The sequence below is a fragment of the Hyperoodon ampullatus genome (genome assembly GCF_949752795.1).
Source record: "Hyperoodon ampullatus genome assembly, chromosome: 13".
Taxonomy (NCBI): Eukaryota; Metazoa; Chordata; class Mammalia; order Artiodactyla; family Ziphiidae; genus Hyperoodon; species Hyperoodon ampullatus.
In genome coordinates, this window is record NC_136926.1 from 15,482,963 (window position 1) to 15,510,901 (window position 27,939).

The following is a 27,939-nucleotide window of genomic DNA, read 5'->3' on the forward strand; positions in this document are numbered from 1 at the left end:
TTTTAATGGCGGCACAGCCTGCGATTTGGTTCCTGTAGCAGGGGACCTGTGGGCAATGCCCTGAGGCCAGGGGCAGGCCTGGGTTTGGGGGGGGCACGGGCCGAGGCTGGAGCAGGGGGCTGACACGCTTGCATGCCCCCGGAGAGAGGACACTCGGGCCCTTCCAGCCACAAGTGGCCAGAAACTTTGGTTCTTGTTTGGTTTCAAGTTCCTGTCCTCAAGGAGCCGTCCAGGAGGAGAAACAGGGGAGCTAGTTCCCGGACGGCGCAGAGTCGGGCTGGGGTCGGGAGCTGGGAGGAGAGATGCCAACCGGAGGCAACGCCCGGGTCTCGGGGGCTGAAGCTCCAGAGCCGCCGGCAGGAACAGCACTGGGAATCAGGCACTGGAACAGGCCTCTCCTGCCGGCCCCACTAGGGGCCCTGGAACCTGGTCCCAGGATCCGGCTCCCGCCCTCAGGAAGGGGCGGCCTGAGGAGGGGGCCCAAGGCTGGAAGAGAGAGAAAAGCAGGGGGAGAGAGAGAGACGCAGAGAGGCAGAGGGAGACGGGGATGGCATCACCCACTTAGGGGACAGAGTCAGGCCTGGGTCCCATCGCGTTCCGTTCCCCACCCACGAGGCCACTCAGATGAGAGTGAACCTGGGCACAGTGGCGGGGGGGCAACGCTCACATGGGGGACCGGGGCGGGGGCACAGGCAGTCGGGTGGCCCCGCTGGGGTCAGCAGAGCAGAGATGGAGCCTCAGTCCCACCAGACCTCGATGGGTGAGAACTTCCAGAGGTCAGGCTGGCCCATGTGCAGCAGACTGCTGAAGGGCGAGGTGCTCCACTGGAACGGGGGCAGCTGGTCCCACGTGGGGCCGCTGGCCGCCAGGAGACGCAAGGCCTTGGCCAGTGCCGTGCTGGTCACCTGGGGGCAGAGGGGAGGGCAGGTCGTTGAGTTGTCCCAACCTGGGAGGCTCTGCTGCTCCCCGCCCCAACTTTGACCCCATCCACAGCCCCAGGCCCGGCACCTTCACGTCGATGCCCCCATGGGAGCGCTGGTGCAGGGCCTGGAAGGGGTAGGAGCCGTTGGCTGGGTTGAGGTCAGAGCGGGCCGAGACGGCATTCTCCCCGTTGGGCTTGGGGTTGCAAGCTTTGCACAATGACAGGGGGTCATGCAGGAAGTCGTTGTACCTGGAGGCGGAAAGAGAGGAAACACCAGTCGTTCGGGGGAGCGGGGGAGGCCAGACTGCTGGCGGCAGCCCCTAGCTCAGCCGCCTGCTTTCAATGTGCCCGGCTCCCTCCCGCCGCCTGGGCTTCAGCCACCACCTCCCCCTTCAGCTGGTCACTCCACAGGCATCACTCAGCCTCGGCTCTGGCTCTGCCATCCCTCCCTCGGGGAATCCCTCTGGGCCCCCATCCCAGGCCAGGCCAGAGACCCCGTTTTGTCCCTTCACAGCATTTCCTGGAGCTCAGACGGTCCTAGTTACACGTCCACATCAGTGTGAGTCCGGGAGGGATTTCTGCATCCCCCAAAGGACAGGGGGGACACGTTCTGTGCCCGTTTCCCAGTCCCAAGCACGGAGCCCGGCACAGGGCGGTCACTCCACAGCTGTTCGTCATCCTCGCCCATGACATGAGGACAGCAACAGGGCTCAGCTGAGCGCTGCCTCGGTCCTGCTGTCCTGGTTGCTACACAGTTGCACCACCCTCCTGCCGCACCCCCACCCCGGGCTTGTTGGGAGGTTGAAATGAGTTACAACAAAGCCCCACCACATGACTCTGGCCTCATGGTCCCCCGCGTACCTCATAAGCCGGATCATGGAGTTCAGGTCGTTTACCAGCGACTGGTTCCGCCGGAAGATCTGGGCCCGGGGGCTCCCGTCGTAGGAGAACCAGTCCCCAAAGTGGGCCACCAGGGCCGGAAGCCCACTGGCGTTGAACACAGACTCAAAGGACCTGCTGGGAACGAGGATGGTCACTCACGACCCCCACTGACTTCACCCGGCCGTGACCGTGGCCAGGGAGGTGAAGGGGGCGGTCGTGCCACGACATTAACACCAACAACCACGACAGTCAGGATAGCAATAATCGTGTCTTTTGTTTGTGCTGTGGGGTGGCTTGGTGGGGTGGCCAAGCTAGGGCTCTGGGGTCCAAGAGGCACCGGTTCAAATCCTGACTTCACTGTTGGCCACCTATGGAACCTTAGGAGAGTTAGGTACTTTCTCAAGGCCTCAGTTTCATCATCTGTGAAATGGGAATAGGAGCAGTGGCTACCACGCACAGTGGCTGTACGGATCAAAGGGGATAACCCAGGTAAAGCACAGTGAGGGTCAAGAGGTGCTGCCTGTGCAGCCCAGTTAAAGCAGCTCCAGCTGGAGAGCCACGGCAGGGGTCGGCACCTGAGCCAGGCCGCCCCCTACCACCCTGCGGTGGGTGGGTGCAGACTGGGAGGCCGAACGGATGCCGACCTCACAACTGTACCCTAAAACCGTCAGGGCTTTCCTGGAGAAAAAGGGGGTAGGGTGGGTTTCTTTGTGGAGGTAAAGAATCACCTGGGAAGCACCCCTCCCCAGCATGGAGAGCTGAGCAAAGGGTGGGGAATACCAGGAAGGGGGGACATACGGGATATTGTAGCTGGCCCAGTAGGTCTTCTGGTAGAGTTCCGAGGTCCTGTCGGCCACCACCACCATGTCCCTGCAACCGGGAAGGGACAAGGGGCAGGAGTGGTGAGAAAGGGGGCTCCTGTGGGCGCTGCCCTGCTCAAGGACCCTCGCTGGCTCCCCATTGCCTGGAGCTAGATTATGTCCCCAATCTTTAGCCCCAATCAGGGGCTGCCTTCTCCTCCAGTATTGCCTTCTTGAGGTTTCCCCTCCCGCACACGATTCAGCTACCTGCAGGCCTCTGCCTTGGCAGTTCCCTCTGCTGGAATGCCCTGCCCCTTTCCGGGTACTCACGGGATCTGCTCCAGGATGGTGAGCACCCTTCTCCCAGGGCTGGGCCCGCCGGGGACAAATGCCTTGTAGTCCACGATCATCCACTGGTTGTTGTACCTGCCATGCCCAAGGAAGGAGGGCTGAACAGGCCCTGGGGTCACTGCCCCAGCCTCCCCCTGCCCCCAGGGCCACACACAGTCAGGAATCATGGGGCCGGGGTGGTCTGGGCGCGTCCGGCCATCCGACCGTCACCCGGACACTTTAGCTTGACCAGGTGTCCTCAGACTTTTCTCTCATCATGCTGCTTACCTGCTCCAGAAGAGTCTATGGCTCCCTAGTGCTTACTGGAACAAAGGTCAATTCTGCGCAATGTTCTAAGACCCTGCCCTATCCAGTTCCCATGTCTCTGGCTCATGGGGCCCCATCCACCCATGTCCATCTCCTCGGATGACCCTCTCCACTGTCCCCAGAGCTCTCAAGTTCCAAGTGTCTTGCTGTCCTTCCTCTGGGAGCCTTTCCCTGGGTGGAGAAGCCTGCAAGAGGGGGGCAAATCCTTTCCTTCCCTGTGCCTCAGTTTCCCCACGTATAAAACAAGGAGAGGACTCTGCAGAGGGTGTGGGGTGTGTGGCCCCGGTGCCACATCAGGTCTCCCAGGGTCTGAGCATTAGTGGGGAGGTTCGCTGCAGTGCCAGAAGCCCACTCACGTGCCACTGTTGAACCTCTTGAAGATATCAGCCCAGGAGTCCCCGTCCAAGGCCAGGCGATTGGCCACAACATTTCGCATCCACTCCAGCACACAGCCCTCGGGCTGCACGTACTTCCACAGGGCGGAGTTCCGGTTGCCGATGGTGGTCTCCAGGGTCACCTGTGGGAGAGCCGAGGGGGCGCTGCACGAAAGGGCCCCCTAACTCACAACCGGGGCATGGTGCCACCAAGTGGCAGCGCTGCATCAATCGTGGTTCAAATCTGTTGACCCGTTTTTTAAAACTTCATGTCCTGGCTTAGGTGCATGTTCCTCACTAGTTCTTTGGATGAGCATTGAGGGGGTTCATGATCAAGATCGTGCATCCACCTTTGCCCTGGGGAACAGCCCCTAAGAGAGCCCAGGGTGCTGCTCCTACAGGACCCACTGCCCCTACCAAGTGGGTCAACTCTTTCCCCAGAGAGATAGCATCCCATCTCTACCCCTTCCCTGCAGTTCCGCAGGGAAAGCTGGGAGGCTTGGGGTTGGTAGCCTGGTGGACTACTACAATCTCCATGAACTCTTACAGCCCTCCGGGGGAAAACACAGCAGGCTATTAAGCCCCCTTCTTCTTGAAAGGTAAACTGAGGTCTGGAGAAGCTAAAAGACTTGCCAAAAGGTCATGGCCACTACGTGGATGGGCCAAGATTTGACCCTCAGACTTCCAACTCTTAAATCGGGGCGTGGGAAGAGATATGGGAACATATGTATATGTATAACTGAGTCACTTTGTTATACAGCAGAAACTAACACACCATTGTAAAGCAATTATACTCCAATAAAGATGTAAAAAAAAAAAAATCGGGGCTTGCTCCCCTCCAGCAGGATATTAGCATGCTTCCTCCTTTTTTATACGAAGCTGGAAAACAACTAAGAGATAGCAATAGCCGTAAATATGATGTTTCAAAGAGGAATCTGCAAAGCAAGCCTCTCAACAGCGATGCCCAGGTAGGAAGAGCTTCTCTACTCCCTCCACACTGTACCCTCCTCATCACTCTAGTGTCCCACGTCATCGCCAGGATTCAGACCCGCATGGCCTCAGAAGCCCTGGAGGGCAGTTTCCTCTCTCTGCGCCAGGGGTTGTTCTCAACCTGGGGCAGTGCTCAGGGAGTCTGCAGACTTGGGTGGGGAAACATTACATCTTTATTTCCACTAATGTCAAACCGAAATGCAGCATCTCCTTCCACTGCTAATGAGGTGACACGACAGTGTTATTAGCGGTACCTGAGATCGTCACCAACAGAAATCACAGATGTTTTCCCACCATAGGACAGGATTGCACACATCTCAAGATATCGTTTACACTCCTCATACTTGTAAATTATGGCAGGTAACCCACCTGCGACTGGAGTTTCTTTCTTTTTTTTTTTTTTTTGGCCACATCTTGTGGCATGAGGGATTTTAGTTCCCCGACCAGGGATCGAACCCGTGCCCCCTCCATTGGGAGCATGGAATCTTAACCACTGGACCACCAGGGAAGTTCCTGGAGTTTCTTATTTAACGTGCTAATAAAGCAGCACATACAGGCGGACCCGAGAGATATCGCGGGTTCTGTTCCGGACTGCTGCAATAAAGTGAATACCACAAGAAACCAAGTCACATGGATTTTTTGATTTCCCAGTGCATATAAGAGTTACGATTCCACTATACTATAGTCTATTAAGTGTGCAATAGTATTATATCTTAAAACCCAATGTACATACCTTAATTTAAAAATAGAAAAAAAATACAAAACAAAAAACCAATTATAATAGTCACATCAAAGATCACTGATCACAGATGACCATAATGAATATAATAATAATGAAAACCTTAACATATTGTGAGAATTACCAGAGTGTGACACAGAGACACAAAATGAGCAAATGTTGTTAGAAAAATGGCGCTGACAGACTTGCCCGATGCAGGGTTGTTACAAACCTTCAATTTGTAAAAACTGCAATATCTGCAAAGTTCAATAAAACGAGGTATACTTGTATATTACATTAAAAGTTTACTTATATAATATTTCGATACATGCATGTCGATATAATTGGTTTCCTTTATGATCTCATATATGTTGGCTTGTGCATTTAAAAGCATTATTCTGAGAAGGGGTTCACGGCTCCCCAGACTGCCAAAGGAGTCTGTGGCACAAAAACAGTTAAGCACCCAGATGGAAGGTAAATTTCCTTCCCGGACACGTTCCGTAACTGGATGAAACCACTTCAACTGTCCTTCCCCAGGCTTCGCTCCTGCTTTCCCCACCCCAGACCGCAGCAAGGGGGTCCCCTCACCCCCTGCCTGGCCCCTTTCATGCTTCTTCCCACATTTAAGGGAACTAAATCCCACGGTCCTCTCACAAAGTAATAGAAGAAAAAGAGACCCTTCCTCTCCCCTCCCCAGAATTGGCATCTTCTGCATCTAGGATTTTTCTTTTTTAAGTGATGTTTTTTCTCCTCTGCAGTGTTACCCTGGCGACTACAGAGCTTGCTGTGTCCTCGAGGGGTGCCAGGAACGGATTTCTAAATGAGTTTGGAGCCCAGCCAGGAAAACCGATAAAAACAACACATTGTAAACAACATTTATTCAGAAAACCCAGCCAGGTTTAGAGGGGGTTTTGTGGAAAGCAAAAGGGAAGGCGGAAGGAGAAAGAGCAGAGTCATGGTAGGGAGAGAGATGGCTTGTCCTAAATACAGAAACACAAAATGAGGTCACTGGGGCCACGGATATTTCAAAAGGGCCCAAACCAGGGATTTCTGAGGAGCTGCAGGACAATAGAGAGTCCCAGGCCAGCTGCAGGGTCTGGAGGCCCAGGCGTGACCTGGGGAGTGACATTTTACAAGCGTTTCCTGGTAGAGGACGGCCTCGACCCTGGGGTGGTGGTGATGCGGGAATGTGGGGTCTGCGTCCCCCTGCTGTGCCTAAGCTGCTGGGTGCGAAGCTGCCCGGGGAGAAAAGTGACACCAGAGGATGACTCACCAGCCCGCTGCCCAGGATGTAGAAGTCATCACAGGAGAAAATGGTACCAGGGTAGGATGAGAAGATCACCCTGTTGCCGGGAGCCCGGGTAGATTGCTCTGCAGGCGGGAGAGTGAGCCCGGGGTGGGGGGGTGGGCAGGGGAGGGGGCCTGGTCAGACAAGCGCATACGGAGAACCCCACTCCCCCTCCCAGCAAGACTTGGGAGTCTCCAGGTGGAACAGCAGGCTTCAGAGGAAGCCCCTACTCCATTCTTTCTGCGTCAGCAAACCAGGCCATTTGTGTAAAAGCTAGTAGCAATATATATATATCCATATATATATATATATATAACTGTTTTGATTACTGTACCTTTTTTTGGCTTTCCCTTTTTTTTTTTTTAATTGCAAAAACCTATTGTGAAAAAGATAATTCACAGAGCAAATACCCAGAAGTCTGAGAGCACGGACTTTGTTTTTTTGGGGGTTTTGGGGGGGTGGAGGGAGGGTTTATCCCCTGCTTTACTGAGGTATAATTGACAAATAAAAATTGTCTGTGTTTAAGGTGCACACTGTGATGTCTGGATAGGCGTAGACGCTGTGAAAGGATGGCCACAGTCAAGCTAATTTACACATCCATCACTTCACATGGTTACCTGTGCTGTGTGTGTGGTGAGAACACTGAAGTTCTACTCTCTTGGCAAGTTTCAAGTATACAATACGGTGTTGTTAACTACAGTCACCATGCTGTGCTTTAGACTCCAGCATTCATTTATCTTCTAACTGGGAGATGGTACTCTCTGACCAGCATCTCCCCATTTCCCCTTCCCCCCAGCCGCCTGCAACTACCATTCTACTCTCTGCTTATATCAGTTCAACTTTTTTTTTTTTGGCCGTACCACGCAGCTTGCGGGATCGTAATTCTCCAACCAGGGACTGAACCCGGGCCCGCAGCAGTGAAAGCACAGAGTCCTAACCACCAGACCGCCAGGGAATTCCCTCGAGTTCAACTTTTTTAGATTCCACATGAAAGTGAGATCATACGGTATTTGTCTTTCTCTGACTTATTTCACTTAGCATAATGGCCTCCAGGTTCACCCATGTTGTCGCAAAGGGCAGAGTTTCCTGCTTTTTTCAGTTGAATAATACTCCATTGTATGTTTGTGTATGTGTGTGTGTATGTGTGTGTGTACGTGTACATTTTCTTTATCCATTTGTCTGCCTATGGACATTTAGGTTGTTTCCATATCTCAGCTATTGTGAATACTGCAATGAATATAGGAGTGCAGACACTTCCTCAAGATTTTATTTCCTGGAAGTGAGATGGATGGATCATATGAGAACACAGGCTTTGTGGGGAGGAGACCTGGGCAGAGTCCCGGTTCAGGCCCTTATCAACTGTTTGATTTATGTCGAGTTACTTAGCCTTTCTGAGCCTCAGTTTCCTTATCTGCAAACTGGGAATAATAATCCTTCATCCCACACAGGGCAGTTGTAAAGATTTAATTTATAAGATCGTGGAGGTAGTTTCTAGCACAACAGTGGGTACCCAGTAGGCCTACAATCAAGGTTACTGCATAACCACACCAGCACTTGTCAAGAGATGGACTTTCAGTACGAAGTGTTCTGGGGTGGGGATGAGGGCCACTAGGGATGAGAGGATGGACCAAAGGAACTATTTCTATATAACTAATGAATAGAAAAAGTAAAAAGGGCAAAGTCATCAATGAACAGCTAAAACTGGAAGGGAAAACAACCAACACCAATGGTGGTTTTTCAGGGGCTGGTGGCAGGGTGGGTTACAAGTGATTTTTATTGCTTCTTTGTGCTCTATCTTCTAACTTCCTACAGTGAACATATATGACTTGATTAATTTGTTTTAATTATTGAAAATTAGTGTAGAATACAAAAAGAAATAACACAAATATCCATCAATAGATGGATGGATAAACAAACTGTAGTGTCTCCATGCGGCAAAATATTAGGCAGTCAGAAAAAGGAATTAAGTGCTAACACCTGCTATGACATGGAGAAGACTTGAAATTATGATGCTGAGTGAAATAAGCCAGTCGTAAGAAAACCACCACTGTATGTTTCCGTTTTTATGGGATGTCCAGAGCAGGTAAATCTACAGAGATAGAAAGTAGATTAGTGGTTGCCAGGGGCTGGGAGGATGGGGAAAAGGGAGTGATTACTCAGTGGGTACAGGGTTTCCTCTCTTGGTGATGAAAACGTTTTGGAACTAGACTGAGGTGGCAGTTGCACAACACTGTGAATGTATTAAATGCCACTGAATTGTTCAGTGAATTAACTGAATTAACTTTAAAATAGTTAATTTTGTTATGTGAACTTCACCTCAATTAAATAAATAAATAAAACTAGAAAAAAACCCGTTTTTTTTGGCTGCACTGTGAGGCATGCAGGATCTTAGTTCCCTGACCAGGGATCAAACCTGTGCCCCCTGCAGTGGAAGTGCAGAGTCCTAACCACTGGACCGCCAGGGAATTCCCTTAGAAAATTTTTAAAAATTAGTGCAGGTTTATATGAAGTTCTAGAACAGGCAAATCTAACCTCATGGGAAAGAAATCAGAAGAGCGGCTGCCTGGGGAGAGGGGTGGAGGCTAACTGCAAAGGTCACAGGGAACTTTCTAGGGTGGTGGAAATGTTCTATATCTTTATGGAATGGTGTTTACATGACTGCATATGTTTGTCCAAACCCATCAAATTATATGCTCTAAATGTGTATTTAAGCTATCCATCAATAAGGTGAATTAAAAAAAAAAAAAAAACAGAACAAACTTAGTCCGGGACATCATTTATCACCCAGCAGAATGGCAAAAAAATTTGAAATGAACCATAAAACCCAGTGCTAGCAAGGCTGTGGGGAAAGACAACATATTCACAGAATGGCGGTGGAAGTGTAAATTGGCCCAACCATTTTTTGAAGCAATTTGGCCGTTATCTATCTAGAAACTAAAATTTTAATTATACTCATCTTTTAACCCAGCGTGTCCACCAGGAAAACACATCTGGGGGCCCACTTGCTTGCTGTAGTACTGTTTGAAACAGCGAAGACCTGGGAATTCCCTGGCAGTCCAGTGGTTGGGACTCCTTGCTCTCACTGGATGAGCCTCACGGTGCGGCCAAATAAAGAAATAAATATTTTTTAAAAAGAAAGAAGGGAGGGAGGGAGGAAGAGCAAAGACCTGGAAATGGCCCATATCCTCAACTGGGGACTAATTAAAATTTAACATCCAGGGCTTCCCTGGTGGCGCAGTGATTGGGAGTCCACCTGCCGATGCAGGGGACACGGGTTCATGCCCCGGTCCAGGAAGATCCCACATGCCGTGGAGCGGCTGGGCCCGTGAGCCATGGCCGCTGAGCCTGCGCGTCCGGAGCCTGTGCTCCACAACGGGAGAGGCCACAACAGTGAGAGGCCAGCGTACCGCAAAAAAAAAAAAAAAAATTTAACGTCCAGCTGTTAAAAGGTGGACCGAACATGGCAATATCAAAAGCTCTCCAAGGCCGGCTGTGGAGCAAGAGGAACAAGTAGCAAACAACCCATATAGCATGATCTCATTTATGTTTTTTTTAAAAACCCAGAAAGCAAACTTTTTAGGGCTGTGCAACTATTCTGTAGAATACTGTAATGGCGGATACATGTCATTGAGCATTCATCAAAAATCCATAAAACTCTACAAAGAGTGAATTCAAATGTAAACCATGGACTTCAGTTGACAATAATGTATAAATACTGGTTCATCAATTGTAACAAATGAACCACACTAATGCAAGAGGCTAGTAACAGGGGAAAGTGGGAAGGGAGATATATGGGAACGCTCTGTACCGTCTACTCAATTTATGTCCATGTAAAATTTTTCTAAGAAATAAAGTCTATTAATTTTTAAAAGGTCCATATATACACACATATAAATGCATCCCCCAAAATCTAGATAGATCCAAACCAAAATGGCATCAGTGCTTTCCTCTTAGGAGAGACCTGGAATTTGGGACGAAGGTATCAAGGGACATGTATTTCGTCATCTCTATTGCTGGAATCTGTGACAGTGAGGATGTATTTACGTATACATAGCATAATAAAAATATTGATAAGTTAAAACAAATGGGAAAGTGAGGTACGTTTTTTAAAAGTCTGAAAAAACATAACCAAGTGTTTGCAGAAATGACCTCTTGTGGGATGTGGGGTGTTCCAGTGACTTGCATTGTGTGTATGTGTGTTTTGCCACATTTTCCAATTTTCCATAACATACGTGTATGACTTATGTAGGTTTTTCAGATATTAAGACGATAGTGGATACACAGCCATGGGAACGACAGATCTGCAGCTACAGAGGACAACGTGGATGAAACTCACAGACGTTACACTGAGTGAAAGAAGCCAGATGCCAACAAGCCCATGCTGCATGATTCCATTTGCAAAACATTCCAAATCCATCAAACCTAATCCAGGCTGTGAGAAGTCACTATGGGCTGGGGACAGTGCCTGGAAAGGGACAGGAAGGAAGCTTCTGGGGGCTGGGAATATTGTTCCTCTGTCTGGATGTTACACACACAGGTGTGTGTTCAACGTGCAAAAATTCCAGCTGTACACTTATGATGCACACACTTTTCTGTACAAATGTCAATTTAGAAGTTTAAATTTAAGTTAATGGGCATTAGGTTGTTTCCAAACCACTAATGCAGCTGACAGCCACGTACACAATCCCCTTGCAGAAATAGAAATGTTTCTCCAGGGACAGATCTGAGCCAGAGGGTTGCTGCATCACAGGCGAGACAGATTTTAAATTTTGTTTGACGCCAGCTGGGCTCCTCTTCAAAGTGGCCGTGCCAGCTCCCACTCCCGTTAGCAGTGAATGAGGGTATACATTTCCCCACCCTCTCGCCACCTCCTGGCAACATTAATTTTTTTAAGTTTGTCCAAGAAGGAGGCACTGCAAACATTTGGCAGTGGCTACCTCTAGACTTAACACTAGGGCCAGGAATGACGGGCACACTGTCTGGCACTTGGACCTTAGTGGCAAGGTTTTCACATTTGACAGGAAGAACGTATTCATCCATTCCTGTGTAGCTGTTTGCAAAAATGGCTGTAACTCTCCCCATACTTGTATCCACGTCATCTGCAATGTGACTCTGCAGTTCCTTATATCACATGGTCGGGTCTATTTCCCCACTTCTTGAATCTGCATGGGTCACTTGACTTGCTTTGAGCAACAGAATGCTGTGCCAGTTTCAATCAGCCTTCGAGAGGCCTTCCACACTTGCCTGCCCAGATGTCACATGAACAAGCCTGAGCTAGCCTGTGGGAGGATGAAAGACCACGTAGCCCAGCTGTCACATCATCCCAGCTGACAGCCAACCCCTAGACGTGCAGACGAGGCCATCCTAGGTCAGCCAGCTCACCCCAGCTGACTACAGAAGCATCAGTGAGGCCAGCCACAATCAGCAGGCTTGTCCCAGAATAACAAAACCACCCAGCAGACCCATGGACATGTGAGCAAAAATAAATGGCTATGTTTTAAACCTTTGTTGTTTTAAATTTGGGGTGATTTGTTACGCAGCAGTAGCTTACTGATACGCCTTGTGAGATAAAAATTAAAAGGAAATAAACATGTTAAAAATAACATGAACTCTTAGAGTGGCCTTATGGTGACCCCAGTGTATACGGGGCTGAGGCCCACACCTCCCAGTACTATGCCCACTGTGTACCCACATACATGCTCACACACAGACCCACCCACATCTACCCACCTTGGGGCCCTTCTCTGAACTGGAACCAGTACTTTTTCATGATGCGCAGCATGTACTGGTAGGAGTGCCAGGTGTTGTGGGCAACCAGGAGGTCACTCTGGCCAGGCAGCAGCTTGATGAGGGCAGAGCAGGAGCCAGAGCCCGTAGCACGCTTGGTCTTGGTCTTATTCAGGGCCAGCTCTAAGTCTTCGAGGTCTCCAGAGATCTGCAACAGGCTGAGGAGGGTCAGAGTGCCAGAGGGTTACCACGCCTGCTGGGAGTGCCATTACATACCCATTTCACAGAAGAGAAAGCTGAGGCACTGGGAGGTTGGGCGACCGGTCCGAGGCCATGTAGCCAGGAAGTGGCAGGGCTGGTATTGGAACCCAGGTCTGTCTGACTATAAGGTGTGTGGCACTTTCCCCTGCCCTGTCCACTCTGGGGGTGGCACTTACAGGAACCCCAAGGGTTTGATGGTGAACTTCCCAGTTGGAAAGGTCACACTGCCTTCATAGCTGTCCTCTAGGCCTTTCAGCTGCAGGAGGGTCAGCCGCACCTAGGGGGAGGGGGAGGGGGCAGGGGGCAGAGGGAGGGTGAGGCCTCTCCCCCAGGCTCATGCCTTCTGCAATGGGAGGGGCTCCAGCAAGGGAGGCTCAGATGCACCCTCCAGGCTCCAGCCAACCCTGACCCCCCACTTAACCACCACCCACCCCTCCATGCCAAGCACCCTCCTGCCATCATTTAACTATATGTCTCCATCCTGTGGCAACCCCAAATCACCCCACTTAAGAACCCAACTCAAATCCACCTCCTCCAGGAAGCCTCCCAGCCTGCCCTGGCCCACTGTTGACTGCTCCCTGTTCTGAGTTTTACTGGCTGTGCTGCTAGCTCAGCGCACTTGTCTCATGTGGCTGACTTCTCCCCACTGTCACTGTCATTGTTCTGTAACCATGGAGTATATCACTGTGTCCCCCACCGGGCCTTGGACTGTGCTGGGCATACACCAGGCACTTAGCAAGCATCCGTAAGATGGATAGACAAAAGGACAGATGGATGGATGGATGGATGATGGCTACTGAGTTACATGAGAGAAGGACAGAGAGAAAGGCAATCATCTAGATGGACAAGAGGGTGAAGAGAAGGACAGATGTTCAGGCAGGTGCTGAAGTAGATGGACGGGACCAGATGGATTCACTCCTTCATCTGTAAATACTCAACAAACCTTCACTTATAAAGCGCCTACTATGTGCCAGCCCCTGTGCTAGGTACTGGGGATACCACAGTGGACAAGGCAGATGTGGTCCTTGCCTTGTCCTCATGGGGCCCAAGTCCAGTTGAAGACAGAATCTGAATGCCTCACAAGAGGGCTACGAAGAACTGCAGGGAGGGGACGTGGAGGTGAGGAAGGGTGGAGGTGAGCCAGGCAGATGGGGAGAAGGAAAAGTGTTCCAGGCAGAAGGAACAGCACATTTTAAAGCCCTGAGTGAAGAGGTAACATCTTGTTCAAGGAACTGGGAGGAGGCCAGGGAGGCTGGAGCACAGATTGAGAAGGTCAGTAGATGAGGCTGGGGAGGGATAGGGTGCAGGGGGGTGTGGAGGCCACATTAAAGAGTATGGGCATCACCCTGGAGAACTGGGCAGCCCCTGGCGAGATGTACGACCAGCAGCAACACAGCAGAGGGGATGCACCAACAGATGGACAGACTGAGAGGTGCCTAGGCTCTGGCCAGAAGGAAGAGGTGGAATGAAGCAGGGAACGTGGTCCGTCAGAAAGATGGCTAGGCAGGTAGATAGGAGGGTAGATGGACAGACAGGTAGATGATGAACAGAGAGAGAGACAGGCAACCAAATGGGGTATATCAACAAGGCGGGTGGATAGAATATCTGACAACTAGGCTAAGATGGGCAGGTTGGTGACAGATGAATAAATGGGAAGAAGAGAGTGAAAGATGGATGGACTTGTGGGTGCGTGGACGAATGTGCTGAAAAACTGGATGGATGGATGGATGGAAGAATAGATGGAAGGATGAACAGATGGACGAATGAACGGGTAGATGGATGCAGGGGTGGGTGGGTGGATGGATAGACGGATGGATGGGAGGGAGAAAGGGAAGGATGGGCATGGAGGGAGGGAAGGAGGGAAGACTGGATGGATCTGTGGATGGATGAGGAGATGGATGGAAGGATGGGGAGGTAGATGGGTGGATGGATGAGGGAGGGAGGGAGAAAGGGCTGGCGAAGAGGAGCAGGGGACAGACAGGTTGGCCAGCTGGGACAGTCGCCGCCGCAGTGGTAGCAGGTCCCCCGAGCAGACCCAGCCTGCTGCCCCAGCCCTCTGAGCGTGGAGGCCGTGCCCACCTGGTGCCAGTAAGCAGAGCCATTGTTCAACTCCATCTCCTTCTGCATCCACTCCAGGTTGGCCTCCAGGAACTTCTTGAGCCTCTCGCAGTAACTGACTTCGTACTCGAAGGGGCCGCAGTAATTCACCACCGTGTTCATCCAGTGCATATAGATGAGCTGTAGGGTGGACGAGGACAGGGGCGGGGCAGCAGGGCTGCGCTCTCCCCTGAGGGCCCCACCGGCCCCCACTCGGGCTCAGAGTCCTCACTCCCATCCAGGTCTCCAAAGAGTCGAGGAGCTCTGGTGAGGACACCTCCGCACCTCTGCCCACGCTGGCTTCTCTCACCCAGCCGGCTCTCACCCCCACCAGGGCCCAGTGCCTCTGGATGCCTCCCTCCTCTGAAAGCCGTCAGCACTCACAGTCTGTCCTAGATGACGCCTCCTCTGTTACTGGGGACCGCCCCCCCCATCTATACAGGTATTCGGTCACTCGACTACCTTTTTTTGTTTTTTGAGCACCTACTATGTCCTGTCCTGAGCACTGAGGACCCAGCAGTGAACCTGGCTAGAGAATCCTGTGCCACTTCCACCAGCCCTCAAGAGGCCTTCCCCACCTCCCCACCCCGATGTCACATGAACAAGCTGGGCCAGCCTGCTGGGGGGTGAAAGACCATATGAGCCCATCGTCCCCGTCACCGCAACAGACAGAGAGCCTCCCTCGGGGGCTGGTGTGCAAGCTCAGAGAGGTAACGTGGGCAAAGCCCCTGGCACGTGTGTCTGGGGTTCCTCACGTGAGAACCACTTCGGGCCTTGCCTCAGTGTTCCTGGCTCAGGCTACGGGGCCCTTGAGAGATGGAATCTTGCCTCCAATACCACCAAGCACCCAAAACAGCGTGGCCTGACCCAGTGTCTGACACCTCCCCAGACACCGAGGTCCCAGGAGGGCATCTCAAACTGCAGCTGGATGTCAGAATGAGGAGAGGGAGTTTATTAAACGCTGTCACACTGTACACCGTCTCCTGGGACGTGCTCTGTCCTTCTCACCACCATGCATCTCACACCCATCCACCCTGCTCGTTCATTTTCACTGCTCTATGATCCTGCACTGTGTGACACTACTGCAATCCGGTTACCCGTGCATCCACCGGTGGCGTTTGAGTGTGTTTGCCTTGGGGCTGCTTTGAACCCCTTAAGTACACACCTAAGGAGTGGGGCCCCTGGGTCCTAAGGCATGTGTGTATTCAACTCTACAAGTTAACGCCAAATTGCATTCCAACGTGGGTGTCACACCTTCACGCACAGTGTGGGAGCATGGCCAGCCCACCACGGCCTCACCCACTCCTGATGCGGTCTGCCTTCGGAAATCTGTGATTATCACTTTTAAAAAGCCCAAAAGCAGGTAAAGCAAAATAATATGTTGTTTAAGGTTTCATCACATGTAGTAAAACTAGTTTAACCAAAGGAAGGGAGTGGAAATAACTCAAATGTCCACCCACTGATGAAAGGATAAATAAAATAGTCTATCGCTACAATGCAATATTATTCGGCCATAAAAAGGAATAACGTCCTAACATACACTAAAACATGGAGGAACCCTGGAAACAAGTTAAAGAAGCCAGCCACAAAAGACCACATACTGGATGATTCCTTTCATAGGAACTGTTCAGAATAAGCAAATCCGTAGAGACAGAAAGTAGATTAGCGGCTGCCGGGGGCTGGGTGGAGTGGGGAAAAAGGGAGGTGACTGCTCACAGGTATGGGGTTTCTCTCTGGGGTGATGAGAATGTTCTGGAATTAGATAGTGGTAGTGGTTGTCCAACCTTATGAATATACTAAAAACCACTGAACTGTACATTATAAAATGGTGAATTTTATGGCATGTGAATTCTATCTCGATATAAATGAAAGAATGAATGAAAGGGAATGACAGCCACCACAAGTAGTGTGGTGGGTGTCTCTGGGGTAGGAGAGGCAGGGGAACGGAGTCGAGAGTCAATGGTTTTCGTAACATTCCAGGGTTTAGTTTGGGCGTTCATTTTATTACTAAGCTTCGTAACTTGGAATGTGCTGTGTATTTTTTATATGCATCGAATAGCACCCAGCGTAAATTTTTAACAAATACATGTGAGCCTTTTCTCCCCAACTAGATGGAAGGCGGGGGGTGGGAGAGCCCCCTCTACACACATCTCAGAAGCCTCCAAAGCTCCCTGGGGAACACACCTGATGGGCGGGGGAAACCCCGGGGTCCCGCGGTTGGTCCTTACCTCCTCGGACACGGCGGCCTCCACCACGCCCGCTGCGTAGGCCTGCAGGCTATCGTTGTAGTGGCCGTTCGTGTGCAGCTCCAGAAAGGCCCACCTGCAGGCGTAGGAGAGGGGACACTTGGTCAGCGAGGGGGCGAGCGTGAAGCGGGCCCTCAGCTCGGCATGCACCTGTCTGCAGTTTTAAACCATAGAAAACAACGCAGTGACGAACTGCCATTCACATGAATGTCTGTCGGTCTGTCTCTGTGCACGTGTCAGGCTAAATCCCTAAAAGAGGACCTGCTAGGTCAAAGGACACATGCATTTTTAATTTTAATAGATACTGACAAACAGCCTCCCCCAGGGCTGTACTAACCTTCATTCTCCGCCCCTCCCCCACGATAATACCAGCTAATATCTACTGAGGGTTTCTTCTGAGCCAGGCACTGTTCTAGTCACTTCCGTATCTATTAACTCATGTACTAGTCCTCATGACAATCCCACAGTCCTGCAAGGCAGGCACCGTTACTGTCTCCATCGTACAGAACGGGAGGAAGTTCAAGCACAGAGTTACGTACCTGCTGTGGTAGACGGCATCGCAGCCTCTTCCCCCCACGTCCATGCCTTTTGCTGTGTGGCTTTACATCCCTCCCACCACTGGCCAAATGTCCTTCCCTGTCCCCTTGATTTGGGCTCAGTCATGTCATATGACTTGCTCTGGCCGATGGAATGCGGTAGAAGTGACTTGTCTCAGTTATGAGATTAGCCTTCAAAGGGCCTCCCGTGTTTCCACTTGTGTCCCTGCTATGGCCACGAGAAAAACATGCCCGGCCAGCTCACTGGTCCCAAGAATATGAGAGACACGTGTTGCTGACCAGGTCTGCAGAGCTACAGCATGAAGCAGAGCTGCCCCAACTGCTCCAAGGATCCATGAGCATAAACGGTTGTCGTTCCAAGCTGCTGAGTTTGGGGGCAGTTTGTTATACAACACTGTTGCCCAATACTAGCTGATAACACACACCAAAGGTCACAGAGCTAAGAAGGGCAAAGCTAGGATTCAATTCCAGGCAGGCTGGCTCCCAGGAAGCAGATTCTGATCAGGAGGTCTGGGGTAAAGCCCAAGACTCTGTATTTCTAACTAGCTCCCAGGTGATGCCTGGGGTATATACTGCATTTCTACAACATACAAACTCCTGTCTGTGCACTTCCCTGCTTAAAATCAATCTTTTTCATCCTTACTAAGGTGACAGTTGAAAAATTCAATCACGTAATTATAATCCTTTAATGAGTTAAGCTACATATATTTTCTTATTTCTTATTGGTCATTTATAGTTCTTTGGTTCATGTCCTTTACTCATTTTTTCTCTAACGTGGTTTTTTTTCATCTTTATTATTATTATTTTTCGGCTGCACCATGGCTTGTGGGATCTCAGTTCCCCAACCAGGGATTGAACCTTGGCCACGGCTGTGAAAGCACCAAATCCTAACCACTAGACCACCAGGGAATTCCCATCGCCTTTTCTTATTGGTTGGTGAAATTCTCTATATACATATTAGCCCTTGGCTTGTCACTAATATTGAAAGTACCTGTATTTTAATTTATTTTTGCTTTTGTTTTTGCCATATGGTAGTTTTCAGTTTTGTCCTATCAGCCTTTCCTTTATGGGTCTGGATTTCATCCTTGCTCCAAGTACACAAAGAATATTCACCCAAGTGACTTCTGTAACTAAGGAAAACACTTGTGAAGTCAATTTCTATTAAGAAAATGAGGGCAACAGAAGACACTAATGAGACCTTGAAGAGGCTACACAACACGGAGAGCCAGGCTCAGCCAGGACTGTCGCACAGGAATTTGGCTAAAAAGTCACCAAAGAGCTCCAGGACAGGCACAGCTCTGCCCTAGAGAAGACACAGGAGAGGAAATGACTATCAAAATACTCACACCCAATAGTTTTGGCACTCAAGCTTCTTTGAGCACCTACTGGGTGCCAGACACCGAGGGTATACAAGAATGAATATATGTAACTGCTATGACGAGAAAAGGAATAAAGTACCCTGAGGAGGTACGCTCCTGCTGCTACTGAGTAAAATCTAGGAAGGCTTCACAGAAGAGGTGACAGCTGCTCCAGGTTTTGAAGTTTAAGTAGGAGCTTGCAGGGAGAAGGGGGGTGGGGGGGGAGGAGAGGGAAAGTAAAAGAAGGACGCCTGAGCTCTGAGAGTTCCAAAGCAAAGAACTTGAGCTACAAGATAAAATGGACCTGTGGGGACTGGTAATGAGGCCCTGCTATGGTGGATAACAATAGCCCCCAGTGCTAAGCACATCACATGTCTACTTTTCTCTCTAAATTCTCCCAAAGACCCTATGACATGAGTTTGATTCTCCCAATTTACAGCTGTGGGACCCGAGGCTCAGAGAGGTGAAGTCACTTGCCCAACAGAGCTGAGACTAACATCACAGAGCGTGATGTGCTCTGAGCCTCTACCTTAACTGAGTTTTGTGGGGGATTGTTTTGTCCTTGAAGGTGAAGGAGTTAGTTCTTATCAAACAAATCTAAGAGCCATGAATTTCCGGCTAATGACTCACATATAACCACAGATATGGACAGAAAAACACAAGAGACTAGAATAAAGGTTTTAAATTTCAAGGAGAGTGGAAGACAAAGAGAGTCTGGGATTGTGGGTCCCTCAGGCATCGTTTGAATCCCCAGGTCTCTCTCTTATCAACTGTGTACCTTTGGGCAAATTGCTTAACCTCTCTGGGCCTCAGTTTCCTCACCTGTAAAATGGGCAAAGCGATTCCCATTTCAGAGGGTTGCCATGGCAGGTGCCAGAAGAGAACTCATGTTTTATACTCACTAAATATGTGTCTCATCATGAACCTGAGAGGGGAGGTTTGGAGCAATCCAGTAGACTTGGTGATGGGAAGAAATTTAAAACAGGGTACAGAATGTAGTTCCCCTTGTGATTTAAAAAAAAAAAAAAAAGCGGGGGAATCAAGGGAGAACATACACAACTTACATAAAACCAAAAAGGCTGTTCAGATGCCAAGTCCTGGTTATAACTGAGAGGCCAGTGGCCTTCTTCCAGACAGCGCCTGCTTAAAAGCTCTCCTTCTGCAGAGAGCAGGCTCAGTCAAGGCCACAGTGCTGAGGCCCTGAAGACAGGCAGCAGCTAGGAACTCACCCTGTGACTGGTGCTCACACAGCCCTCACGGATGTGTATGAGCATCCTTGTTCACAGCAGCATTTTTTATCTTTAACATCTTTATTAGAGTATAATTGCTTTACAATGGTGTGTTAGTTTCTGCTTTATAACAAAGTGAATCAGTTATACATATACATATGTTCCCATATCTCTTCCCTCTTGCATCTCCCGCCCTCCCACCCCCCCATCCCACCCCTCTAGGTGGTCACAAAGCACCGAGCTGATCTCCCTGTGCTATGCGGCTGCTTCCCACTAGCTATCTGTTTTACATTTGGTAGCGTATATATGTCCATGCCACTCTCTCACTTCATCCCAGCTTACCCTTCCCCCTCCCCGTGTCCTCAAGTCCATTCTCTAGTAAGTCTGCATCTTTATTCCCATCTTGCCCCTAGGTTCTTCATGACCCTTTCTTTTTTTAGATTCCATATATATGTGTTAGCATACGGTATTTGTTTTTCTCTTTCTGACTTACTTCACTGTGTATGACAGCCTCTAGGTCCAACCACCTCACTACAAATAACTCAGTTTTGTTCCTTTTTATGGCTGAGTAATATTCCGTTGTATATATGTGCCACATCTTCTTTATCCATTCATCTGTTGATGGACATTTCGGTTGCTTCCATGTCCTGGCTATTGTAAATAGAGCTCACAGCAGCATTTTTGACAAGAGCTGAGGAAAACAGGACCCTCCCAAAACATCCAGTGTTAGGGGCCTGATACAATCATCTGTCCATATATGCGGTGGGTTTCTAGAACCATGTGGCAGACCGCCATGTGCTGATGAGATGTCAGACACAACGTTTTTTTTAAAAAAAATAAGATTAGAGAAGGACAAACGGTGGACTCAGGATAACCTCAAATACAAACACATTACACGCACACACATACCAGTACATATACACATGTATGTATGTATGTATGTTTAGGCCTGTTTATGCATAGAAAATTCTAGAAGAAAGAACAGTGGTTATATATAAAAAGAAACAGTGGGGAGTGCAGTTTACCTTCCACATTCCACCTCACCTTTCTAAACTGCTAGAATTTTTTTACCATGGAAAGTTGTGTAATTCTTGTGTAATAATGACAAAGATTTAAAAGAGAGCAGTGTGACTCTTTCAAGCTGGACAGAAAGGAAAAGGATGAGTGGAGAGTGACAATTCCCCCCCCAACCCCCCCAGCCAGGCCACAGTACTGTAAATATGGAATTAGGCACTGCCCTTGTTGGAGAGAGTGCCTTCTGCATTCCTCTCTGAACCGCCTCATTCCAAAGGGCAACTAGGGTGATTCAGTTTGGATGGGGTTTGTGCACTTTGCTCGAGTTCTCAGAAAACCTGGCTACGCACGTGTCTGCCTATCTTTCCAGAATACCTTGGAAAGAGAGTGATTCCCATTCATGAGGGAATTTCAGTGCTAGAGCCCCTCTGGCTGATCTCTGAGGATCCCTCTGTTCCCTCGGGCCCTAAGCCCTAATCAAATGATTTTCTTCCAGGCCCCAACAAGGCTGGTGCCATCCTCATCTCAGGGCGTGAGGCAGCTGCCGACAGCCACCTGTAGGAAGTGTCCGGGCAGAGATCTGAACCTGGATCTCTCTGATGTTAAGCCTGAAACCCTGTCTCTACCACATCTCCACACTCTCCCAGCCTCAGCTTCCCCATCTGTCAAACGGGAAGGCTTGGACATCAGCAAATGGATTCTGGAATCCCTCACTGCTGTGCTGGCTGACAACTTTGGGGGACTCTACCCCAGTCCCTGGCCAAAACAAAACAAAAAAACAAACCACTGGAAAGAATGTGTTTCTAAAGCAAAATGTCCCCATTAGACTGTTCTTGATTCAGAGATCATGTCCTTCCTGCTTGTTTGGTTCTAAAATAGCTGATCTTTTATTAGATGAAATGGGCAGAGATCAATAAATATTGTTCTGGTTTGTTTTTAATGCACTTGTCTGGCAAAAATAAAAAGTTGGCTGCACTGAATCTATTTCCCCAATCTTTTTTTTTTTTTTCTGGAAAGTGTATGGGCCACACTGTGGTTTTATGTCAGGGACAGCTAATACCTCTGAGATGACTCCAGGATCTAATGAAGAGGCCACGTTTGGGAAAAGCCAGACCATTCTTGTGAGATAAGCAAGGGGTCACAAATCCCCCCTCACCATCATTGTCCCTTCAGTGTATAGTGTGCCCTGGACACCCGCTACTATGTGGGATGTACCACCTCATCTGTGGCTATCACTCCTTTTCCATTCTTGATGGTGTAAGTTTATCTTTTGTGGCTTTTCAAAGAAACAGTTGGATAACTAATAAGAACCTGCTGTATAGCACAGGGAACTCTACTCAGTACTCTGTAATGGGCTACGTGGGAGAAGAATCTAAAAAAAAAAATGTAGATATATGTATAACTGATTCACTTTGCTGTACACCTGAAACTAATACAACATTGTAAATCAGCTATACGCCAATAAAAATTTTTTTAAAAAATTAAAGAGAGAAGAGAAGAGCTAACACCCATCCTTCTCAAACTCTTCCAAAAAATTGCAGAGGAAGGAACACTCCCAAACTCATTCTATGAGGCCACCATCGCCCTGATTCCAAAACCAGACAAAGATACTACAAAAAAAGAAAATTACAGACCAATATCACTGATGAATATAGATGCAAAAATCCCCAACAAAATATTAGCAAACAGAATCCAACAACACATTAAAAGGATCATACACCATGATCAAGTGGGATTTATCCCAAGGATGCAAGGATTCTTCAACATAGGCAAATCAATCAATGTGATACATCCTATTAACAAACTGAAGAATAAAAACCATATGATCATCTCAATAGGTGCAGAAAAAGCTTTTGATAAAATTCAACACCCATTTATGATAAAAACTCTCCAGAAAGTGGGCATAGAGGGAACCTACCTCAACATAATAAAGGCCATATACGACAAACCCACAGCAAACATCATTCTCAATGGTGAAAAACTGAAAGCATTTCCTCTAAGATCAGGAACAAGACAAGGATGTCCACTCTCACCACTATTATTCAACATAATTTTGGAAGTCCTAGCCACGGCAATCAGAGAAGAAAAAGAAATAAAAGGAATACAAATTGGAAAAGAAGAAGTAAAACTGTCACTGTTTGCAGATGACATGATACTATACATAGAGAACGCTAAAGATGCCACCAGAAAACTACTAGAGCTAATCAGTGAATTTGGTAAAGTTGCAGGATACAAAATTAATGCACAGATATCTCCTGCATTCCTATATACTAATGATGAAAAATCTGAAAGAGAAATTATGGAAACACTCCCATTTACCATTGCAACAAAAAGAATAAAATACCTAGGAATAAACCTACCTAGGGAAACAAAAGACCTGTATGCAGAAAACTATAAGACACTGATGAAAGAAATTAAAGATGATACCAACAGATGGAGAGATATACCATGTTCTTGGATTAGAAGAATCAATATTGTGAAAATGACTATACTACCCAAAGCAATCTACAGATCCAATGCAATCCCTATCAAATTACCAATGGCATTTTTTACAGAACTAGAACAAAAAAAATCCTAAAATTTATATGGAGACACAAAAGACCCCAAATAGCCAAAGCAGTCTTGAGGGAAAAAAGCAGAGCTGGAGGAATCAGACTCCCTGACTTCAGACTATACTACAAAGCTACAGTCATCAAGACAATATGGTACTGGCATAAAAATAGAAATATAGATCAATGGAACAAGATAGAAAGCCCAGAGATAAACCCACACACCTATGGTCAACTAGTCTATGACAAAGGAGGCAAGGATATACAATGGAGAAAAGACAGTCTCCTTAATAAGTGGTGCTGGGAAAACTGGATAGCTACATGTAAAAGAATGAAATTAGAACACTCCCTAACACCATACACAAAAATAAACTCAAAATGGATTCGAGACCTAAATGTAAGACTGGACACTATAAAACTCTTAGAGGAAAACATAGGAAGAACACTCTTTGACATAAATCACAGCAAGAACTTTTTTGATCCACCTCCTAGAGTAATGGAAATAGAAACAAAAGTAAACAAACGGGACCTAATGAAACTTCAAAGCTTTTGCACAGCAAAGGAAACCATAAACAAGACGAAAAGACAACCCTCAGAATGGGAGAAAATATTTGCAAACGAATCAACGGACAAAGGATTAATCTCCAAAATATAAAAACAGCTCATGCAGCTCAGTATTAAAAAAACAAACAACCCAATCCAAAAATGGGCAGAAGACCTAAATAGACATTTCTCCAAAGGAGGCATACAGATGGCCAAGAAGCACATGAAAAGCTGTACAACATCACTAATTATTAGAGAAATGCACATCAAAACTACAATGAGGTATCACCTCACACCAGTCAGAATGGCCATCATCAGAAAATCTACAAACAACAAATGCTGGAGAGGGTGTGGAGAAAAGGGAACCCTCTTGCACTGTTGGTGGGAATGTAAATTGATATAGCCACTATGGAGAACAGTATGGAGGTTCCTTAAAAAACTAAAAATAGAACTACCATATGACCCAGCAATCCCACTACTGGGCATATACCCAGAGAAAACCATAATTCAAAAAGACACATGCACCCCAATGTTCACTGCAGCACTATTTACAACAGCCAGGTCATGGAAGCAACCTAAATGCCCATAGACAGACGACTGGATAAAGAAGATGTGGTACATATATACAATGGAATATTACTCAGCCATAAAAAGAAATGAAATTGGGTCATTTGTAGAGACGTGGATGGATCTAGAGACTGTCATACAGAGTGAAGTAAGTCAGAAAGAGAAAAACAAATATCGTATATTAATGCATATATGTGGAACCTAGAAAAATGGTACAGATGAACCGTTTTGCAGGGCAGAAATTGAGACACAGATGTAGAGAAGAAACGTATGGACACCAAGGGGGGAAAGCGGCAGGGGGGTGGGGGGCTGGGATGAACTGTGAGATTGGGATTGAGATGTATACACTGATGTGTATAAAATGGATGACTAATAAGAACCTGCTGTATAAAAAAATAAATTAAATAAAATACAAAAAAAATAGATTAAAAAAAAAAAAAGAAACCGTTGGGTGATATTTATCCATTTTACTGGGCTGGGTTTCTGCCTGTTGGTGGTAGATTTGGGTTGTTTCCCAGTTTCCTAATAGGTTAGTTCCATTGGTATTCACTTCCTCTCCCAACTTGAAGGCTATTTAGGTCAATCAGCTGGTTGGGGGGCATCAGGTCAGAAAAGGAGGAAAAGGTAAGGTTGGAGGGTTCGGTCTCCCCAGGACCAAGACCAGAGCCAGGCTGGCGCAGGCGCTGCTTCTGGGTGCATCTCTGATCCCCTAGCATTAAATCCTAAATGTTTCAGGCTCCATGGGGAGTGTCAGTCCAGAGTCAGATACAGCACGAGTAAGAGGAAAGATTATGGGGGAAGGAAACGTGCAAGTTATCCTGACAATCCCAGGATCTGGTGAAATCTGGGAGCCAGAAAGGAGGAAGGATCCCAATTCTAGGTGAACAGAAGAGTCAAACCATGATTTCCACCCTCCAAAAAATAAGACAGTCACCTGCAAATCAGCAATTTTGCTGCTCGGGCGCCAGGACACCCCAGATGTCTTTCTTACATCTCACTCCTGAGTTCTCAACAGGGTGTCTTTGAGGGCCTCCGTATCCCTGCTTATAAATTGGGGGCTTCCCATACGGTTTCCCCTACATCATAGTCCCAAGTGCTGTCAAACCCACAGGGAAAGGGGCAGACTGGACAGAAAAGATGCTGGAACAGTGAAGTGAGAGCAAGAAGTGTGGAAGAGACCAGGCTCACTTCTCAGTTTCCCCACCTGCAAAGTGGGGGCAGAAGACACGCGCCCCTTTCTCTTTCATTCACTCCTTCCTTTAGTAAATAAACAGAGGTGCTTTCTGTGATCCCCCGAATTTCACTTCGAGCCCCACCTTCAGGAAGGAAACAGGCTCAGAGAGATGAAGTGATTTGCCCAAGGTCACACAGCGCCAGAGCTGAGCCTGGAAGAACTTTCCATCCAGCACAAGCAGGGGAGCCCTCTCCCCACTTCTCTGTTTTCCATAATTGACAGCAACACAGCCTAGCGGGGAACTGCTGGGGCCAAAGCCCCCTCCCCATGCTGAGCCTTACCTCTGTGCCTGCTCACTAGCATCCAGAGATTGTCATCTCTCTTAGCTCTGCTAAGCAGGGGCCCAAAACATATGAGTCAGCAGAGACTGGGTCACCAGATTCCAGAGTCACGTCGCCACAGAGCTCTGATTCCCTCCACAGACGCCAGCCCACTCTGTGGCTTCCTCTCCCTGGGAGCCTTCCCAGATTAGCCGCACCCAGCTCCTGTGTCTGCAGCAAGTCCTCTCCCCACAATCTCTGGTCTATCTAATATACTCCCAAGTGCCACAAAGCACCAGAACGGGGGTGTCCACAGTGTCCTATGTCTCCCCAACACCTGCAGAAATGAATGCAAGCCAGCCAAATGGATGGGGGCAGCAGTGGGAGAAGCCATGCCTGCTGGAGGGGGTAACGTATTCTAAGCACTCGGATGACTCCAGGATGGGATAGTTCAGGTGGGGGAGGAGGTGGAGGGGACACAGGGTTCCCCAAGATTCCCCAGCACAGCGTGGATCCAGGGTCTGGGCCTTGCTGACAAGGCTTTGAGGCAGATGTTCCCCACTCCCAGGATTTTCCCTCCTGGCACCGTCTCCCTGACTGAATGGGGACCCCCTCAGCTCTGTGTCCCCATAGCCAAGAGCACCAGGTGAGTGAATGAATGAATGGGCACCAGCCCTGGTACAAGGCCTGAGAGGGGCACCACCCAACTACCCAGCCAGAGCACATCATCAAAATCCAAGCCACAGATGGGGAAATGAGAGCCCAGACAGGCAGAGGAGTTAGGTAAGAGCCATACAACAGAATGACAGCCTGGGTCCCGGTGATAAGGATAGTGACGGTGACTGCCAAAGATGGAGTGCTTGGCTCCATACTAAGTATCTGGCCAAGCGACTTTCCCCTGGACCAGGAGAGAGGAGGGAAGCAAGGAGCAGAAGCCAAGCAATGATACAGTCTGGGTCTTTGTGAATTTAGGGACCCTCTGTTTTCAGACTGGCCTGGAATCCAAGCTCAGTCCGGCTGCTCTGGTTCTGGAAAGAAGGCAGGGGGGCTGGCACCCATGGGGTAAGCTAAAACCAAGGAAGTGAGAATTTCTCCTCCCCGTGAGCTGAGGGATGCTGCATCAGCCCCACCCAACTACGGTGCAGCAGCCTCAGAGGTGGGACACTGACCCCCAGGGAGACAAGGATGGGACTCTGTCACCGCAAGAGGCTGGTCCTAGGGGCAGGCGAGGTCCGGCGCCCACGCAACTCCCTCCCCCGGCTGGTCCGCGCGAGATGAGGCCAACCCTTACCCGGTCTCGCGGATGGCGTTGGTAAGGTTGGCCCAGGCCACGGCGTCAGGGTGGCGGCCATCTACCAGGCGCAGCTGGCCCGTCTCAGGGTCCAGGAGCACCGAACGGCAGCGGGAGGCGGGTGGGACCGGCCTCCCCGGTCCCCGGTGACCCCTCGGGGTCGGGATCGCGCCGGTCAGGCCGCTCAGGAACAGCCCGACCAGCAGAGCCAGCACCAGGGCCAGCGCCAGCGCCCGCGTCAGCGCCCGGGCCAGGCGGCCGTCCGGGGATCCATACATGGGGTCCACCATGACGGTGCGGAGCGGGGCGCCGCAGCCCGGCTCACGTGACTACACTCCGCTGCGGAGGGCCGGGCCAGGGCTGGCTGGAAAAGGA

At 49.1% G+C, this 27,939-nt stretch overlaps 1 protein-coding gene across 1 annotated transcript; it reads right to left on the reverse strand.

Annotated features, from left to right (window-relative positions):
• On the reverse strand, nucleotides 1-27,854 carry PLBD2 (phospholipase B domain containing 2; the record flags this gene model as incomplete). Its single annotated transcript, XM_079717983.1, has 12 exons — nucleotides 1-905; nucleotides 1,009-1,171; nucleotides 1,784-1,936; nucleotides 2,603-2,674; nucleotides 2,935-3,030; nucleotides 3,618-3,778; nucleotides 6,617-6,714; nucleotides 12,362-12,576; nucleotides 12,796-12,896; nucleotides 14,699-14,857; nucleotides 16,945-17,038; nucleotides 27,565-27,854. 12 exons carry the CDS (start codon nucleotides 27,852-27,854, stop codon nucleotides 738-740), a joined length of 1,770 nt encoding a protein of 589 aa, XP_079574109.1. The 3' UTR covers nucleotides 1-737.
• Nucleotides 27,855-27,939: the final 85 nt, after the last annotated feature.